Raw genomic sequence first — 19,437 nt, forward strand, 5'->3', positions numbered from 1 at the left:
AGGTCATGTGGCCAGCATGACTAAGCCGCTTTTGGCAAACCAGAGCAGCGCACGGAAACGCCGTTTACCTTCCCGCCGGAGCGGTACCTATTTATCTACTTGCACTTTGATGTGCTTCCAATCTGCTAGGTTGGCAGGAGCACAGATCGAGCAACGGGAGCTCACCCCGTGGCGGGGATTCGAACCGCCAATCTTCTGATCAGCAAGCCCTAGGCTCTGTGGTTTAACCCACAGCACCACCAGCATCCCCCAATAGTTGTAGTAGTTGTGGTTAATTAAAAGAAAATACCAGTTCACTATCACCAGCAGCTTGTTTAATATGGGGCAAAACGCGTGTGGCTATCTTTGGCCACAGTTTGGTAGACAGGAGTTTAAAAAACATAGCAATGTGTTAAATCATGGGTAGGAAAACTAAGGCCCAGGGGCCGGATCCAGCCCAATCGCCTTCTAAATCCGGCTCGCGGACAGTCCGGGAATCAGTGTGTTTTCACATGAGTAGAATGTGTCCTTTTATTTAAAATGCATCTTTATTTAAAATGCATAATCACTACAGTGGTACCTCGGCTTACAGAAGCTTCAGGTTACAAATGCTTCAGGTTACAGACTCTGCTAACCCAGAAATAGTACCTCGGGTTAAGAACTTCGCTTCAGGATGAGAACAGAAATCGTGTGGTGGTGGCGCAGTGGCAGCGGGAGGCCCCATTGACTAAAGTGGTACCTCAGGTTAAGAACAATTTCAAGTTAAGAACAGACCTCCGGAACAAATTAAGTACTTAACCCGACGTACCACTGTAGTTATGTACTTAGCATGATGTAAGCTGTATGTAAAAGGGTATAAAAGGCTGTGTGAAACCTGCTATCAGTACAATAGCCATCACTTACAGACCTCCGAAACGAACTTAATTCAGATGTGTATTTAGTCCCCAAGCACCTTTGGCTGGAAAAAACTCCAGTCCAGATCCAAATACAGAATGCTTCTCATTGGTCTATTGGTCTATACGTTCCTTAGATATTTGAGATATTGAGAAATTAGCCCCAAACCAATACAGGTAAGAAGCTCACAGATAAATGTTTTGAAGGATTCAAGGCTTCTCCTGTGCGTTGCCCGAGTCATTGTCTGCAGGAACTCCCAGCTCTTAGTAAATAAGATTCATGCTCTTATTTTTTACACAGCAAGATGTAACAGTGACAGAACCAATAAACTGCAGAATCAGGCGAAGAGGCACTTGTTGCTTGTTTAGACATATGACCTGACAAAAAGTAAGGCGCAAACAAACACAATTCGCAGCAGAAAACCCCAAGGAGGACAAAAAAGAATCGTGCCCAAATAAAAATGTGACACACTTCTATTGGATATATATTCAGCTTCTGTTGTTTTGGTTGGAAAACAGCTGCAGGTGTCCTCCAATTATCTCACCATTTTCGCAAATATCAACTGTCATATTTAATTTGTTCCGTTCATTGTGCAGCTTCCTCACGCTGCACAATTCTTTCACTATGCATTTACAGCCAGAGTTCCTACCACTCAACCTAACTTTCAGGCTAGTCAATTAATGCATTATTTACAAGTTCAACGCTATTAAAAACAGATTCTTAATTTACTAATGATTTAGGAGCCCCCAGGCAATTTTCCAATTGGTATTTTATAGAGAAGTGGGGGGAAGGACCCCCCCCCCAAACAACTAGAAAAGGGGAAAGAAATATGCCAGTGATACTTTGGCCTAATTGTTTCATGACGGTTTCTTCTGTGATTTTCTGCTGCCTTTAATTATCCCCCCCTTCCTTCCTTCCATTTTGTAGTTCATAGTTAATGCAGATGCTCATCCAGCACTGAAAAATGGAAAGTCCTAATTGAATATACATATTTTTAAAGCAAAGTCAGATGCTCTAGAATGACTCAGTGTAACACTAAACAATGGTATGGTGTTAGGAAGATGAGCCACTGTGAATCTCAGGTTCACACATTCCTCCCTCCTCTGTTGGAAGAATTTTGAAGTTGCCACAGATGTTAGATTAACCACAATTTATTGTTATGCCTAAATCCTAAACTGTGGTAAATCTTAACGATGGTTGCGTGTTTAGACCTTTTAACCACCTCCTTAAATAAATTCAGACAAGACTCAAATTTTGGTTTGGTTTTTGGCAGAATTTAAGCCACAGCTTAGGTCAGCATAGGGTGAACACCTGGAACAGCGGAAAGCCGGAGTCAAGCTAGTCCATCACCCAGATGCCCCCTGGACTCAGGCACAGGCACAACCCCTCTCAGGGTTGACCGAACAATTAAGTCCCTGGATTCCTTTAACGGAACACCCTTCACATAGGGATGGTGAGAGCGCTCTGCCATCCCTATTACCTGAACCAGAGCCTATCTGCAACCTTACAAGTTGTGACGACTTGCTATGCGGCAGGCAAAACCCAAATGGCAACAGCCAATCAGCCAAGTGGGGGAAATTTCTGCCGTGCCCCTGTCCCAATGACAGACGACACACGACGGCATAGCAAGGTCAAGTGCAAGCCCTAAATATAGGGAGAGGTGGGTGGGTGTTCTGATGCCCTGGCCCAAAGAGGAAGCTCAGGGTCACGTGCATGGGCATATATAGGTCCCTCGATCCATTTGGCTAGCATCCCATTGGCCTGATTAAACCCAGCAACAAGGGACCTTCCAACAGGGTGTTGTGGCTATCCAATCATACCCACCCACAACACAGGGTTTGGTTGCCAGGTTGCACCGCAACACATGCCCTCTTTGAGGGAGGACACAATTTAGTGTAAAGAAACCAGCTTCGTGAACAATTGTTTAAAACTGGTTTGTCTTTACTAATGATAGTAAAGTCTGGGTAACCAAAGTTTACCTAGATTTGGATGTCCATAGCAATTTAATCTAAGATGAAAGCAAAAGCTTCCAAATTTATGGCAGCACTGAAGGAGGAGTGGGGAGGGGCTCACTGGGGGTTCATCCTATTACACTGGTACCTTGGTTCTTCAACTTAATCCATTCCAGGAGTCTGCTTGACTCCCGAAACCATTCAAAAACCAAGGTGTAGCTTCTGATTGGCTGCAGAAGCTTCCTGCACTCAATCGGAAGCCATGTCGGATGTTTGGCTTCTGAAAAACGTTTGCAAACCGGAACACTTACTTCCGGGTTTGCGGCGTTCAGGAGCCGATTTGTTCGACAACTAAACTATTCAAGAAACAAGGTACCACTGTAATGCTAAACATGATTTAGCATTATATGTGTGAACACAGCCAATATGCAGTAATACAAAACAGTCCAATTTACATTGTTGTTATTCAGATGTATAATATTATTTAGGGCTTGACAACGCTTGGGGTGTCCTGGTTTTTACTTTTTGAAAGATGGCAACCCTGGAATTATTTAACCATTTTACAGTACAGAGCCAGCAGTGCAACAGATTAAAAAGGTTAGAAGTTAAGGAGAATTAAATATCATTAGCATTTTTGTGCTTTTGTGCAGAGCAAAAACAGCATTTCAAATACATATCTAAATTTCCAAAGGTTCGTTCCCAGAGTTCCCCGCTTCTTATTCTGTGCTTGACTTCCCCCTGTTCTTCATTTGCTCAGACACTTTATTAAAGCCTGACCCTAGTACTTCTCCAGATCCCGAGCTCCCAAATTACAGCCACCTACAACAGAGAGTGGCCGGCATTAAAATGCTGACATTAAGTGTCTGAAGATAATTCATGTTAGTGACACTTATTTACAGGGCATACCTGCAATTTCACAGTAACGCAAATTAGTTTCAAACAGTAAATGTCAACATTTTAATGGTGACCATCACAGCTTCGAGATAATCGTGTCAGTGTGGGGCATGTTGATTTGAGATAAAGTGAAACTAACATGGATACATTTCACTCCTGAGGCGTAAGGAAAAGTTGCAAGGAGAATACTTTAAAGAAACCGAGGGACGGTGCCCATGAGCTTTAACTCCTCATGCCTTGTAGTAGCTTTGACTATAAGTTATGCCTGCGTTATATAGATGGAAATCAGAAGGATACAAGAGGGAAACTTGCCATAGCTGTACCACAGATAAACAATACCTCTAGCTCTCGCTTAATGTAAGTTGTGTCCAGTTCCATGAACTGCCATGCACCAAGGTGGAAAACACTTCTCTACTCTGTAATAAATTATACTTGTTTCATGTATGATGGTTTTATTAAATGGCGTCTGTGTCTCTGTAATTTGAATGTGCTGCATCCAGTGTACAGGGCTGGCTCAAGACTTTTTGCTGCCTGAGGCAAAGGACAAGAAGATATCCTTCCCCAAGACACATACGAGAAGCCAACAGGACTGGTAGTTGAATCTTACTCCAGAACTGGTGAAAGGACAGTATCCTCTACTGTGCTTGAGGGCAGCAGGCTAGCATAGGGGGCACATGGCCACTCCCTGCACCTCAATATCTGCCGCCTGAAGCAGCTGCATCACTCTGCCTCATCGCAGGGCCGGCCCTGCCTCTGTGCATGTGTCTGTTTTCATTCATACATACAACAGAGCATTGGCTGGTACATGCACATTTGGCAAGGTATGTGCAATTGCTGGGAATTGGTTGCTGAATAAAGTCACACATCTGGTGGCTGACAGAATCAGGTATATTCCATTGCATGAAAATGCCATTTCAGAATGACCTGGCCTGTTTTCCCCATGATCTGTTTTGATAGCCAAAACTAATATATACTAATAATACACTAAATCATCTGTTAGACTTTCATAGTGACCTAAAGTAAAAACAAAACCAAAAAAACAAAACCAAGCAAGTTCTGGATTTCACAGAGCCAACGAAACTAGGACAAAACGCAACACACAGAAATACAAATGTGTTTGTAATTGGACTAGGCAGAACCATAAGGTTAGTTTTTTTATAAGGAAAAGCTGTAAGACAAAGGGAAATCTTGAACAAGGGAAATCTAGTTTAATAAGAATCATTTTCACTGCTGCTAATTAAACTGGGTTTTGCATTTCCTGTGTGTGAAAACTGAACAAAAAGGCTGTATTTGGTTTAACAAATTTCCTCCCATTCTCCACATCCTATTTAAACATCCATACACAAGATTTTACAGACTAAAAGGCATTCTTGGTGTCACTACTGAAATAGCCCCTAGAGAGAAGCAGCCTTATCACTGAAATGCTGAAGTCCTGTTTAATTTTGGTGCTTTGGCAATATCAGTTTTTCCGTCTCTGAGGATTTCAGTCCCATTGGAAGCATATTGCCCCTCTAATGGAAGATAAAGGGTTCAATTTTCATACTCAGCTGCTTTGACTTGGCGAAACCACCCGGTGATTACGTCTTCTGAATGCACTCCCCACGTGATGACAGCCGATATCTACCAAATCAGGGAGGCTATTAATTCTCTAGGCTTTCCACCTGGCACAGTAAATGTCAGCCATCTCCAAAAGGATATGCATTCATAAGGCATACTCACCACATGAAAATGACATGAGAAAATGGCTTGTTAATGATGTCGTCACATCTAAAGTGGGAATCAGGCCCAAATAGAGGGATAAAACTCTTCGGTTAATATTCAACTAAATCATACTCGGCGCAGGCCATTAAAATCCACGGATGCAATAAACTTAACAAGTCCATTAATTTCAACGGGTGTATTCCAGGTATGACTTAGCTGGATATCATCCACAAATAGGAAGGCTAACAATATTAATGATTAGGCAGGGGCAAGACATTTTGCTGCCTGAGAGAGGGCAGCAAATAGTATTCCTCCCATCTCGCTAAGTCAAGGTGCACATGAAAGTAATTTTGGCACCATAGGCAAGTAAATAAAATAAGAACCTCACAAGTGTTTCTTCCATGTCCCTGGTGGTAAACACTGTTGCTTAAATGGATAAATGAATGTAAATGGCATTTCCATGAGCTCTGGCACTCGTCACAGTGTCCCATTGCACCAGAAGCGGTTTAGTCATGCTGACCACATGACCCGGAAAGCTGTCTGTGAACAAACGCCACCTCCCTTGGCCTGAAAAGCGAGATGAGTGCCGTAACCCATAGCTGCCTTCGACCAGACTTAACCGTCCAGGGGTCCTTTACCTTCTACCTTTACCATAATAATAAATAAATAACAGTTTTTGCTATCCTTTCATGACATCCTGCATTTGCTGTCAGAGGCAGCTGCCACACTCTGCCTAATGGAAGAACCGGCCCTGTAATTAGGCTTACAAGCAGCAGTACTCACTGTGCTTTAGAAATATAGGCCCCTGTTCTGTTCAAGCTGGAGAGCATATAACGGAAAAGTTTAGACACTGCAAACTAATTTCGTGTCAATTCAACTTTGCAATTTCTGCTCTTGTCATATCTGTGTTTTGCATGCCATGGAATGGTGCTTCACTGTGCAACTGAATTAGTTTCACAGTGACTCAAAGGCATTAAAGGATGACTTTGAAATTCTAAGTCCTGACTGGGAGGGATTTTTAATTCCTTCCTTATAATGAAACCATTAACAACAATAACCAAAACTCCTTAACAGTTACACAACCCTGAAATATTATTCTCTCGACTTTCTGGGTGGACCCAATTTGAGATCTCGGGTGGGGAGTTGAGTGCTTGGTTTGCATAACAAGCAACAAACATTTGAGACAAGCACAGGCGTGCAACCTTAATGGTGCTTTGAAACATGAGGGTGAAGAGACCTGTGATTTAATCTAATGGCTGCATCTCTGCAGGGACGTTCTAAATGCCACCGAGTCTGAAAAAGCACAAGAGCCAGCTCTGCTAGTTTGCGTGAGGGAAGCGGCGGGAGGAAATTCAGACTCTTGTTTTCACTCACTTGGTCAGAAGTATCTCTGTGAGCGCTCCAAAGCAGACAGATGCGATGTGGAAAACAAGACTGGGAGGAGGATCCTTAAAGGCAATCATCATTTGATAGACCAGAAGTGGAATACTGATCATCACAGCCAGGACTGTGCAGAAGACAAGCCACTTGTGCCATCGCAACAGCATGGCTCTCCAAGGCGATTTTTTCTCGAGCTGGTACTGCAGAGTGGGAGGTGGGCAGGGGAAACACATGGAAAAAGACAAGAGGGGGGAAGAAAATGAGTAAAGGCAGTGAAATGATGAACATTAACTGCTAATAGTTTAGAAAAGGGGGGAAAAACCTAAGGAATGATTCACGTTGGACCATAAATATACGAAGAGCTGCTGAAAACTTGTTTGGTTTTCACAAAGGGGCTTAAACCAATATCCCCTTATTTGTTAGTCTCGAGCGAGGCGTTTATGGCAGGAGGACGCATTAAACCTTAACCTATGCCAGCGTGCAAGATATTTGGGAGTTTTTAAGGATTAAGACAAGAGGCAATGCATACCATTTATGCAGAATGGCCTTGAACTACCTGCAACAGATTGAGATACAGTTATTGCATATTAGCGCTCTGAATCTTCATTCTGTCAGGAGCTAACGGGGAAGGCGCGTCATCCGAGATAAAGACTTAGAGGGCCCAATTCAGAGGCTGCTCTCAGGCCTTCATAAACCTGTCTTTGCCTTGAATAATTTCCATTTTATATCTGTATAAAATGGCTCGAATCTACACCCAGATTTCTGCTGAAATAAATTGGCATTATTTCACCACTGTAAATTCACAGAATGTTGCAAGACATACTACTATGAGGAGGCAATCATCATTCTTCAGGGCTCAGGAAGTGCTAAACTGGCCCAACAGTCTGGAAGGGAACCAGGAAGCAGCTCATAGGCAGCTGCCCTAGAGTAGGAGCAAAACAGGAACTCACAATGGGCTCTACTCTTTTGCTGTCAGCAGTGCTGAACAATAGATAACCAAAAGGCAGTTCTATGTTATCCTGAGCCCCATATGGAAAACAATTGCCTCCTAAATGGCAAGCTGGCTGCTAAATAGCTGCTTATATTGGGGTGGGAACCTTCTTTTTTGAGCACTTCTTTCCTCTTGGAATAGGTGGAGCTGGGCTGGACCTAGTCACATCAAAGAAGCATTTCTGTTAAGCGCATTGTAAACTCATACAGGGAAATCCGGTTGGGAAAGGTGGGACTCCACAGCGCCATCTGGTGTCACAGTATTATACTGCATACACAGCACATGCAAAACGCTTTTTCTTTACCCATCTAGATGAGTCCCTGGAGTCAGTGGTGGATATTGCCAATGTATGGAGGGGCAGGGGCATCTCTCTGTCTTTGTCCCTGTTTCTCCTCCTCGCCAACCTGCATGGGATTACAGCATGTCCCACAAGTTGCCAACCCCTAGCAGGAAGTGGGTGGAGACTTACTTCCTCTTGGAAAGTGGCACCTGAGTGGAGGAACCTAAGCCGAGTCAGGGACATAACAGTGAAGTACTGCATAAGGTTAGAGGGAGCATCATGCTAGAGGTAATCAGGTGTGTTCAGTAGGATGGTACACAGCACTTCATAACACTACTTTTGAAGCTCCAGCTTCTGCCTGGAGACCTTAATAAGCACATTTGTGCTTCGGTGTTTACCTTGCCATTTGAAGATATCCTGGTACAGCAGGCAGTTCCTCCAAGGAACCTTCCACTGTGAAGTCCCAGGTAGCCCTGTATCCACTTACAGCTTCACAGGTCCCTTCTAATGTAGAATTAGAAAGCTCCAACAATAAATTAGGGCTCTTTGCAGATGATCTAAAGGTCACCAGACCCCAGACCTAATGGTCACCAGACCCCATAAGCACAGCAACCTCCCTAATCAGAGAACTCAACACATTTGCAATGGTGTTGGGCCTACAGGTAAATATTGCAAAGTCAGAAGCTATGTGCTTCAACACCCCTCCTCACACCCAAAAATAACTCACTAATGTCACCAAAATAAAACTTTGCCACACCAAGTTCAGATACCTAGGGGTACAAATAACCAGAAACCTCAATAAATTGTACCTCCACAACTACAAGCCCCTGTGGCAACAAATTAACAAAGATCTAAAGAGATGGAACAACATGAATTTCACTCTCTCAGACAAAACAGCCATGATCAAAATCACCCTCCCAAAATTAACCTACCTATTCCAAACCCTCCCAATCTGGATTCCCCCAACCCAACTCCGCATAATCTTCTCACATAAAAAACCAAGAATAAGCCCCAAATACTTGCACCTCCCCACCTCAGAAGGAGGATGGGGAATCCCCAACATAGAAGCATATTAATTGACAACCAAATACACCATATAATCCTATATACTAAAGATGAGACAACACAATGGATACACGTAGAGAGGGACACAATTGAAAATACCTGCACCACAGCATACCCACCTCCCCAAACAAACTAAGGAAAATTACAACAACACTTAACAGATACACACAGACCATGCTCAAAGCATGGAAAACAGAAATAGGCAAACTATCCCCAACCCCATCCCCACTAATTTCCCTGGAGCACCATTATTCCACCAGGTAGCACAAAACCTCCAGATAAAAACCTGGCAAACCAAAGGCTTATATCACCTAATAGACTTCTATAAAAATAACAAACCTTTGTCAACACAAGAAATACAGGACAAACTAGAAGATACCCAAATGCCCTGGTTAGCACAACACCAATTACATGCCCTCTTAAACAACCCAGCAGTAAAAACAGCAGCAACTAGGCCCCTGACAACCTTCAAAAACCTTCTCCTAACAACAAAGGGACATGGTAAAGGGATGGTATCAGCAATATACAAAATACTACTCCAAAATCCCACGAAACCCCTAGACGCAATAAAAAAAATAAATGGGAGGATGACATGGGCTATGAGATTAACTCCACTCAATGGACTAGAATGTGGTCTAACTCCCCCTTTAAATCCATATCAATGAAAAGAAAAGAACTCACTCTGAAACTCACCTACAGGTGGTACCTAACACCAAGAAAACTAGCGCTAATACGACCAGGAATCTCACCAAAATGCTGGAGAGGGTGCACCTCCACAGGCACATACCTCCACGTGTGGTGGGAGTGCCCCAGAATCCAACTATTCTGGACACCAGCCATACAAGAAATATGTAAAATACTAAGCAAGTATTAGAAATCACCCCAGAATTGGCCCTACTAAACATCTTCCAAGACAATAATGCCCATCTGCACCAAAGAACTCATAACCAACCTACTTTCAGCAGCCAGAAACATCATAACCAGACACTGGAGAGACCTGTCAGGAGTAAGCATGGACCAATGGTACCAAATACTATGGGAAACAGCCTTACTAGAAAAATTAACCAATAAACTGAAACTGACATGGGGACAAATAGAAGAAGACGCCTTCACCCCGGTATGGCTCCCCTTTATCATGTACACAGCCCAACAAGACAATGACAATAATCCACCAACAGCATACAAATCAATATGGCTAACCTGATCCAAAACACCCACCCACCCCACTCACACATGAAAACAAAGATCACCACAGCCAGCCACAAATGAACAGCCACACCCTAGGCCAACCCCAACCTCTCTCACCACCAAAGGAACACAAGTGAACAGCAGAGAACCCGCACAAGCGACGCTAACACAAAACCTCACATATATTAAGTAAAATAGAAACATCACCACCCAACCCCGAGTCCACTCACCTTACCCCCTCCACCTCTTTCCCCCTTTCTTCCTAATGCCTCAACAAATGAAACTGATCTGTAAAAAATGTTACTTGAAGAAAAAGAGAGACATTGCACATACTTTTGTAAACCAAGAAAATCTTTAATAAAAATACATTTATTTATTTTTTAAAAAAAGAAAGCTCCAACAATATGGAATTTTCTCCTAATGTTGCTTAAATTTCTACTCATCACCTTGCTAGTCATGAAACATAGTTCTGGACAATAAAAGCCAGCCAAGTGCCATTAAAATGTGTACAGTCACTCATTCTTTGGCAAATCTTCAGAGGAAGGGAGCATCAAAGTTATTGAGCCAGCTTTCACTGACATGTTTTCCAATGGGCTGATATGTTCAAGAAGTACCACCTTGGTGTGAAAGACTGATGTGATCAAATGGTACCTTATTGTGCATGGAGTCTGAGGGAGGAAAAGTACCAGAAGAAAGTCTGAAGTTCTTAGAAAAATTTATGACTGTGGATGCCCGTAGGAGGTACAGTTCAGGAAGGTCAAGTACATTGTCGTGCCCACTTGCCTTGTCATTTCCTTTGAAACTTTAAAAAGCAAAGGGCTAACCACAAATGAGAGGATCTTTGTGATCCAGGCATGCTATGTATCCTTTGTCTCTACTGATTGTTCCGAAGTTTCAAACGGATATTTCAAAAGCACATTTCAGTCTTGAGTCCATTTAACATTTAAACAGGTAGACCTTGCCTTGAATGAGTACCACCAAACTCTGTCCCTTGTTTTGTTTTTTTGTTGCTATGTGATTGTAAAAAATAGCAATGCATTGAGAAATGTCACCAAATAAGAGCCTTCTGGAAAACAGAGAACATTTAGCTCTTGCAAGCTTACTATTCTATGCTGTTGTTGCAAAGCATGCCCCAAATTACAGGAGTTCATATCTGCGCTCCTGATAGGTTATGTGACTCACACACTGCGATTACAGAAAAATACCTGTGGGGTGAAATATCCATAACCCATGGTTAAGATTAAACACGGGTTGCAGGTAATCAGTGTTTAAAGTACATTTAACTTGAGTGCAGTACGGTTGGTACAGACAGCCCATGAAAATAAATACTAATATCTATTGTACGAAGTGAAAAAACTAGCTTACAACTTCAATCAGGTGGAACAAAAGCGCCGTGCTATGCCCCACACACAGAGTTTGTTAAGCCCAACAAATCAAATGCTCACAAAACAAGGGAGTCTTTCACTGCAGAAGCACCATGACTTACGCTTCATTTTTAAAAAATAAAAAATAAAATATGCAGCCTGGTGACTTAAGGAGAAGTGTAACTGATGCCTTCAGCTGAAGAAGCGTCACAGCAATTGTTCCACAGCACCTCACATCTACAGAGAAATCCGTTGGCTACCTTTGCAACACTTCAGAAAGCTCCCCTGGTCTCCAGATTCAGCCTTTAAATGCTGCAAGTTGGTATGCACTTATTTTGGAGTAAATCTCAGCAAACGCAACGTGAGTTACTTCTGAAGAAAGGTATGTAATATGGGACTATTGGCCTTTCAACACAGTGGGTGATGCATTCGGTGAGATGCGATGAGCAGGTAGCACTTGACTGATGCTGAGTGGCAGCTAAAGGGGTGCACAGTCTCCCTTCTTTAAACACATAGAAAACATAAGGAGCTGCCTTATAGAGCCTTGCCTCAATGGTCCTTCAGTCTCAAAACTGTCTACATTGGCCGATAATAGTTTTCCATGATTTTTTCACTTAACCTGAAAGATGCCAGAGATGGAACCTGGGACCTTTGGCATGCAACCCTTCTCCAACACAGATTTGATCCTCTCTTATACATTTTGGAGAGTTTGCTGGGTGTCAGATACCACCAAGAAACCATCTTAAATATATTCTCCTTAGTCAAATAGCAAGCCAAAAAAATATTGTTCTCTTCCATGACTTTTCCCACGCCAAGAATTATGTATAAATCTGATGCTCAGTGTATCATCTAATTCAGCCTAATAGCAAAACCCTATGTGTTTTCGCTCAGAAGCAAGTCATGCTAAGTTCCAGTGGGGTTTATTCTATAGTCGGCGTGTTTAGGATTACAGCCTAAATCAAAATTAACCAAGAGGAGAAACATAAAGGTCAGGACTCTATAAACTTGTAGCCGGGCTCTGTAACCTGGCACCTAGACACACACATTTTTGCTTTGTAACATTTTGTATGTGTTTTTAAGAGCAGCGCCTGAAGCCCAGCTCTCCTGAGCAACCCTACAGTTATATGTCCGTCTCTAAGTGCTTTGTTTGATGGAGGAAAAACAACTTTGGCAGGTTTCAAAGGGTTTACGGAAAACAACATGGGACTGGAGAACCACCAGATGAAATATCACTAGTAGGATTTCCACTAGGTATAAAGTGACGTTGTGCCTGCGGAGAATGCAATCCCCATTAAAATGTCCTTTGAAGACATTGTCAGCAAATTTGTACTGTACCGCCACGGTCTTTCAGTACATCCTAATTTGGACACTTCTAAATGTGACTTCTCATTTCACTTCCGCCTGCACTTTTCTGCTTGGTGCTGTTCTGCGCATGGGTGCCATTAAGATCTGCGAACAGTCAGATATCGCTGTTCAAGTGAATTGGCTTGGATTATACGAAGCTTTCCATTCAGGTTTTTATTTTTATTTTTTATTTTATGCCTCATGGACTGTTTTGCTGCACTGGAAGAGTCGCGACCCTCTCTCTTTCGACATTTGGACACAATTTATGCTGTCTATTTTACCCTTGGCGAGACTCGCGGCTGGTCTGCAAGATACCCCCATATCGTTTTTATGATAAATGAATGCCTTCGTTAAAGTATCTTGGTCCCGCTACAGTAAACGATACACTGGCTCTGAGGACAGAAGAGCTTCTATTAGATGCTGCTTTTACCCAGCCTTTTCTGCTTTAACCAACCTCCCCACCCTCTCCATTACTTTCTTTGTTCTACTTTTGATATTCCTTTCCCCCTTTTTCTATCTCGGCTTATATTGTGATCTTATCAACTGTCAGTTGATGTGGGGCTCATGTTTCTAGGGATTCTCATTTCCCGTTTGGCTTGTTCTCCAGATAATTTGTCGTAATCTTTCGGTATACTTGGAAAGGTACTGAAGTGCTGTCCTCCTGTCCCAAAGGCAGTGTTCCACAAAACAATAAAATAAGAGTTAGGCCACTTTGATTTTTTATAGAAATTCTACCCGCTCCTTCATCTTCTGCCTGTGCATTCAGGAATCTCTGCAATCAGCGTCGCACAAAGCTGGTTGAAGTTTTCAGGGGTTCCCTGAGTCTGCAGAGAGGGGGAGAGTGCTGAATATCAACAGAAAACGAGTCTGACATGATGGGGCTCACAGACACCAAGAAATGTCAATTGACCAGGGATACACGAGTCAGTTTACCATGGGCCCAAATCCATTTCACATGGCGTTATTCATAAATCTGTCCAGTCCTGTCTCCATGCTGTTCTGTGATTTTTAAATTTAAAAACCTGCATGAAAATTTATTATTCAAGAATGTGTTTGAATATATATTTACTGTAGACATTTCTAATAATAATAATAATAATAATAATAATAATAATAATAATAATAAAGTATTGACTACTGGGAAGGGGATTTGTAGCGGAGGCCAAGAACATGTGTAATTTTAGACTTGTTCACACTTGGCACAGGTACAAGCTTTGTCTACACAGGTGTGAGTGCTTGTGTGAAAGAGCATACAATTTTGTTTGTTTGTACAGCTCGGCTGTTGTGCACCCTGGGACACAAACTGTATACTCATTGAATATAGTGTGTGAACACCTGCAATAAGGCAAGGCGCATATGTGATAAAATGGAGAGGAGTTGAAGCTCAACTTGCACAGGGAGGGATAGATTTCCTGTAATAGAGAGGAACACACACACACGCACACATATTTGTTGAATGTGATCCATATTTATGTTTATGTTATACATGTAATAAAATCCAATATAAAGGTGGCACAAACAAGCTCTGACAACAAAGAAAGCATTTTGTGTTGTCAGTTACTTCATTTTCCATAGTATATAGAGGTAGGGTTTCTAGGTAATACACTTTTATTTTATTTTATTAAAGGATTTAAATATCAAAGCGTGCCCATGTATGATCCCAGCTGCATGAAATGCTCTTTTGGGGCTGTTCATATAAGACATCTTCAGTCCTTAAACTGATATTCAACCAAGTGTTGAAAAGGCTAATATGGGAACCAACCCTAGAAGCAGGGCCAGCTCTTTATTTTGCCCATAAATGGAACAACATGCACACTTTGTTACAGACAGCGATCTTGGGATCATACGCAACAGTGTGCACCAGACCCTTGATGCTTGCAAGCTCTGACCCGAGTGGATGTTTCTCTTGTCTTTGTAACTCTGCAAGAATGTCTGAGCCTGATTAGCAATTATGCATGATAGCCTATCAAGTAATTAAATTATATACACATTTCTTCTGGTATGGAAGAATGCTCATGTTTCACAGGATGTCTGCAAGAAAAGAAGTCTGTTTATGTTGTGCAGTTTCTCCCCCTACACAATTCCTGCTGGTGAAGTGATCACGGAGAAAACCTCCTTTGACTCCTTATAATTCCAGCAGACTCCATTCCTAGAGAATTCGTGGTTCTCTTTGCCTTCAGACAGAAGATTGCTCTGATATTTTTTATTTTAAATTGTGATAAGGCCGGTATGACTCAACTGATCCGTGAGGACGTTCATTCATATTTCAGCTTGAGGAAAAGAAAAACAAACCAACCACCTCTCTCTTGGTCATGTTGGGAATGTTACTCTTTTTGCAATGAACTCACTAGCACCCACTTATTTCGTCTCGCACGATAGCTAGGTGTCGTTTTTGTGCAGTATACTTTTGGCCAAGATGGCTGATGAAATGCTCGCCTTGCGATTCAGTTTTGTTCCAAATCTTACAAGTTATGGAGCGGTCAAGGCAGAACCCTAAAATCCATAGGAAGGTATGGCAAGCAGATATTTCTGAATTACAAATCCCATCATCCTTTGCGATTGGTCATGCTGGCTGGAGCTGATGGGAGTAGAAGAGTCCAACAACATTGACAGGGTTGCAAGTTTCCCATTTCTGTCCTAAAGAAAGAATAGGCAGAAGGGACAAGGAAAGCAAAAGCGAAGGGCATGAGAAGGCCATAGACCAAAGGAAGGAGGCTGGGGGGGGGGGGATAACTGAGGATTAGGAATTCGGCGAGGGAGTGAAATGAGAAATGAAGCTTGGGGGAAGTCTGAGAGGAGAAAGAAAACAGAACAGAGAGAATATAGCTACATTTGCAGCTTCTGGGGACTGAGGAGAAAATTTGAATCAGTTTGCATTTAAAAGCAATATTACTCAACTCATACTTTCCAAGCAAGACAGGAACCGAAATATAGCAATCCCTTGAAATTCACACTTTTGTGAATTTTGCAACGCCACTCCGCAGCCAAGTAACGTGCGCAAAAAGGAATATACTAGGTTGAATATATAAATGCATATATTAGAGGGGGAAACCATCCAAAATACTAGGGTTGCCATATTTCAAGCAGTGAAAATCCAGAGCTTTTTTGAGGGGTGGGGGGCAAAGTTGTTGAGCTTTCTTTGGCAAGATCGCAAAAAAATAATAATAATGTCGTTTTTGAGCTATTTTAAGGGATTTTCGCCCAGACATATGGCAACAGTACAGAATGTATTCTATTAAGGAAAGTTGCCTTGCACAAATGTTTATAGCAGACAGCCTTTCAAATCAATGCTAAAATTCTGGTAAATTTCTGTGAGGAAAACTTACACCCCCCTCGCAACTGATGTGGAAACATGGAGAACTGAAGTTAATATTTGGAAAAATGAGAAACTGAGAGAACCTGGAATTGACATATTCTCCCTTCCTGCAGAGGTAAAGGATCATATATTGACTTGAGATAACTCCCCATATATTTGGCTGCCGGCCTATATATTTGGCTGCTGCACAGAATCAGAATCAGAAGAAGTTTTGTTTGCATCAACCACTAGCTATAGCAATAAAATAAAATACAATGTACTGAAGCTAGAGGTAAAAACTTAACCAGACAAAATACACTCTGGAGGTTTACATCAATAATCAAATAATAGATCTTATTCTAATTGCCCCTGCTAAAAATTGTGCAGTTCTTGCTGTCACCTGATTATCTTGATCTGCTAGAAGAAAGGCACAGTAGCAATGGTTGAGTGACCTGGTATGGACAGAAGTAGAGGGATAATAACCTCCTGCACAGCTGAGCTATGCTGCTCAGACTAGAATCTGGAATAGACTGGAGTGAATGGGGGGGGGGGGGGAGGAAGGATGGGGAAAAACATCTTTCTGTAGCTGAAATAATACAAAGGAAAATCATATATTACATGGGGAATTTCGAAAGCTGCACCTAAATAATTTATTTTTCTACACTGCTGCTAAAGTACAGGGGCAAGATGAAGGTGGGATTGCAGCAGTTGACCTCATTCCTGACTTCAAGGTCTAGATAGACCTTCCATAACTCCAACTCCCTATTTGCCCGGGACATTCATGGAATTACAGAAACCATTCCGGTTTCTGACAGGATCCCAGAATGTCTTGGGGATGAGTTGGAGTTCGCACCTTGCGGGAGCCAGCTGACTCAAGCCGCAGTGACACACCAAAAGACATGCACCGTAATTTTGGTCAGAGTAATCTTGGAGGGCGTGCCTGACATCGTGTATAAGTGTATGAGCAGGGCTCATTCTGAGAACTCGGGAAAAAGCAGGAACTCCCATTAGTGCCCAAGCTGTGACCTCGCCTGAATGGAGAGAGCCTGGCCACAATTTCCCATGCTCTGGTCACCTCCCATTTAGACCCTTGCAATGCATCTGCGGTTGCTTTGAAAAACATTCCAGAAAATGCAGTTGATCCAATAGCAGATGAAGATGATGGACTTTTTGGAGCTAGCTGACCTGACTGGAAGAATCCATGGCCAGAAAGGAGAGGAATATCAAGAAGATTGGAGGGAATTTAAGGACTATTTGAATAAATATTGTAATATTAAAAACTAGAAGTTACTTGAAAGTACCAAACAGGCCTAGGATTAAATTAGGATTTATTTAAATAAATGGGATTTAGAACACTAAGAAAAGTGAAGAAATTTGATTATAACTGGAATATTGTTGTTTAATAATGATATTGGAAAACTGTTACATTCAGATACAAGGAAATTCAGAAGGGAGGGATTAGAGGAGGTCAAGTAACATGTGTATAAGCTTGGATTTTTAAATAATTAAGTTTGTTTGTGTTGTTTATCTGTTTGCTGTTATTTCTTATAGATGCATTTCCCCCCCTCTTTTTTGTTTTTGTTGTGGTTTGTTTTTTGGTCGTGCAACGTTTGTTGCAGTATGTGTTATAATTGCATAAAGGTAAAGGTAAAGGTACCCCTGCCCATTCGGGCCAGTCTTGCCAGACTCTAGGGTTGTGCACTTATCTCACTCTATAGGCCGGGAGCCAGCGCTGTCCGCGGACACTTCCAGGTCACGTGGCCAGCGTGACAAGCTGCATCTGGCGAGCCAGCACAGCACACGGAACGCCGTATTACCGTCCTGCTGGTAAGCAGTCCCTATTTATCTACTTGCACCCGGAGGTGCTTTCGAACTGCTAGGTTGGCAGGCGCTGGGACCGAACGACGGGAGCGCACCCCGCCGCGGGGATTCGAACCGCCGACCATGCGATAGGCAAGTCCTAGGCATTGAGGTTTTACCCACAGCGCCACCCACGTCCCTTATAATTGCATAAAACCTAATAAAAATTATGGAAAAAAAGAAAAAATGCAGTTGATCCAGAACAGAGCTATAAGATTGTTAACTGGGGCTGGGTGATTTCAGCACCTTCCATCTAGGTTTCGTCAGCTGCTCTTTTTTTGTTTTCACTCAGGCCTTTTAAACAATTTAGGTAATCCAGGGCTGCGCCCTCACTGCGTTTCCAGTGCTAGGTTTCTAATCCATGTTCAAATGACGGTAGGCAAAACGCGTATATATCCTTTACTTTGTTAAAAAATACTATAGTTTGATGTGTTATTTCTCACACTGACTGGAATCCTTAAGCCATTACTAACTTGTCTCTAGCCAAGGTGTGGACACCTTTGCATGAGTTAAAGACACCTCTGCCCCTCAACATCCCTTGGTACGTACACAAACAGAAATGAACCTGACACTAATGAAGCTGTGCTGATGTGAGCAGCTGTGGAGGGAGAGCTCTGCAATGCACAAAACCCCCCACTTCATTATGCTCTAAGGTGGCAATGTAAATATGCCCCGGGCCTCTGTTTTTAATGTTGAGGGTGCGCTGAGTTCTGTTTTGTTATTTAGGTAGTCCCCCAGCCACCATTTTAAAATGGTTTTATGCTTTATGTTGCTTTACATTTTATATTTACACACACACCTATTTTCTGGGGGGTATGCGGGGGTACACATACCCCTAAACATTTTGTGAATCTAAGTTTGGCCTCATTGCTCAAGAGGTAAAAATCTGGACACGCAAAGTTGTTGAGCCCGAACCAGAGCCGCCCGCACAAAAAATAAATAAAATTTGAACACCAAATCCAGGGCATTTGCTTTAAAGGGACCCCCAAAAGAGGACATGTCCGGAAATTCCCTGCCGTATGGCAACCCTGTATAAGTTGCCCAGAAAACACTTATGTCTTGGTGGCAGCATAAAATCAACACAAATGGTGTGCAGAAAGACACTTACACACCTATATTCATGTGCATAGAGGCTCTGCGCAGTCACTCCAAATGAACACACACTTATTTCCCAAGTGCCTTCATTGAATGTCCAAAAGCAACTATTAAATTCCGATACCAATGATCAACCTACCCAGGAGTAGCAGTAC

The 19,437-nt window shown here is 42.4% G+C and overlaps 1 protein-coding gene across 6 annotated transcripts in view; it reads right to left on the minus strand.

Annotated features, from left to right (window-relative positions):
• Nucleotides 1–19,437, minus strand: part of LOC307218855 (uncharacterized protein) — a 278,451-nt gene that overhangs the window by 56,507 nt on the left and 202,507 nt on the right. For all 6 annotated transcript variants that reach the window (XR_013840041.1, XM_079981793.1, XM_079981795.1 and 3 more), the window contains one exon: nucleotides 6,795–7,000. Coding sequence is in view for 5 of the 6 variants with exons in the window: in XM_079981793.1 (XP_079837919.1) it covers nucleotides 6,795–7,000 (206 nt within the window). In the remaining variant the exon portion in view is untranslated. The remainder of the gene's footprint in view (nucleotides 1–6,794; nucleotides 7,001–19,437) is intronic.

Source organism: Podarcis cretensis, assembly GCF_951804945.1.
Source record: "Podarcis cretensis genome assembly, chromosome: 6".
In the NCBI taxonomy this organism is placed as follows: Eukaryota; Metazoa; Chordata; class Lepidosauria; order Squamata; family Lacertidae; genus Podarcis; species Podarcis cretensis.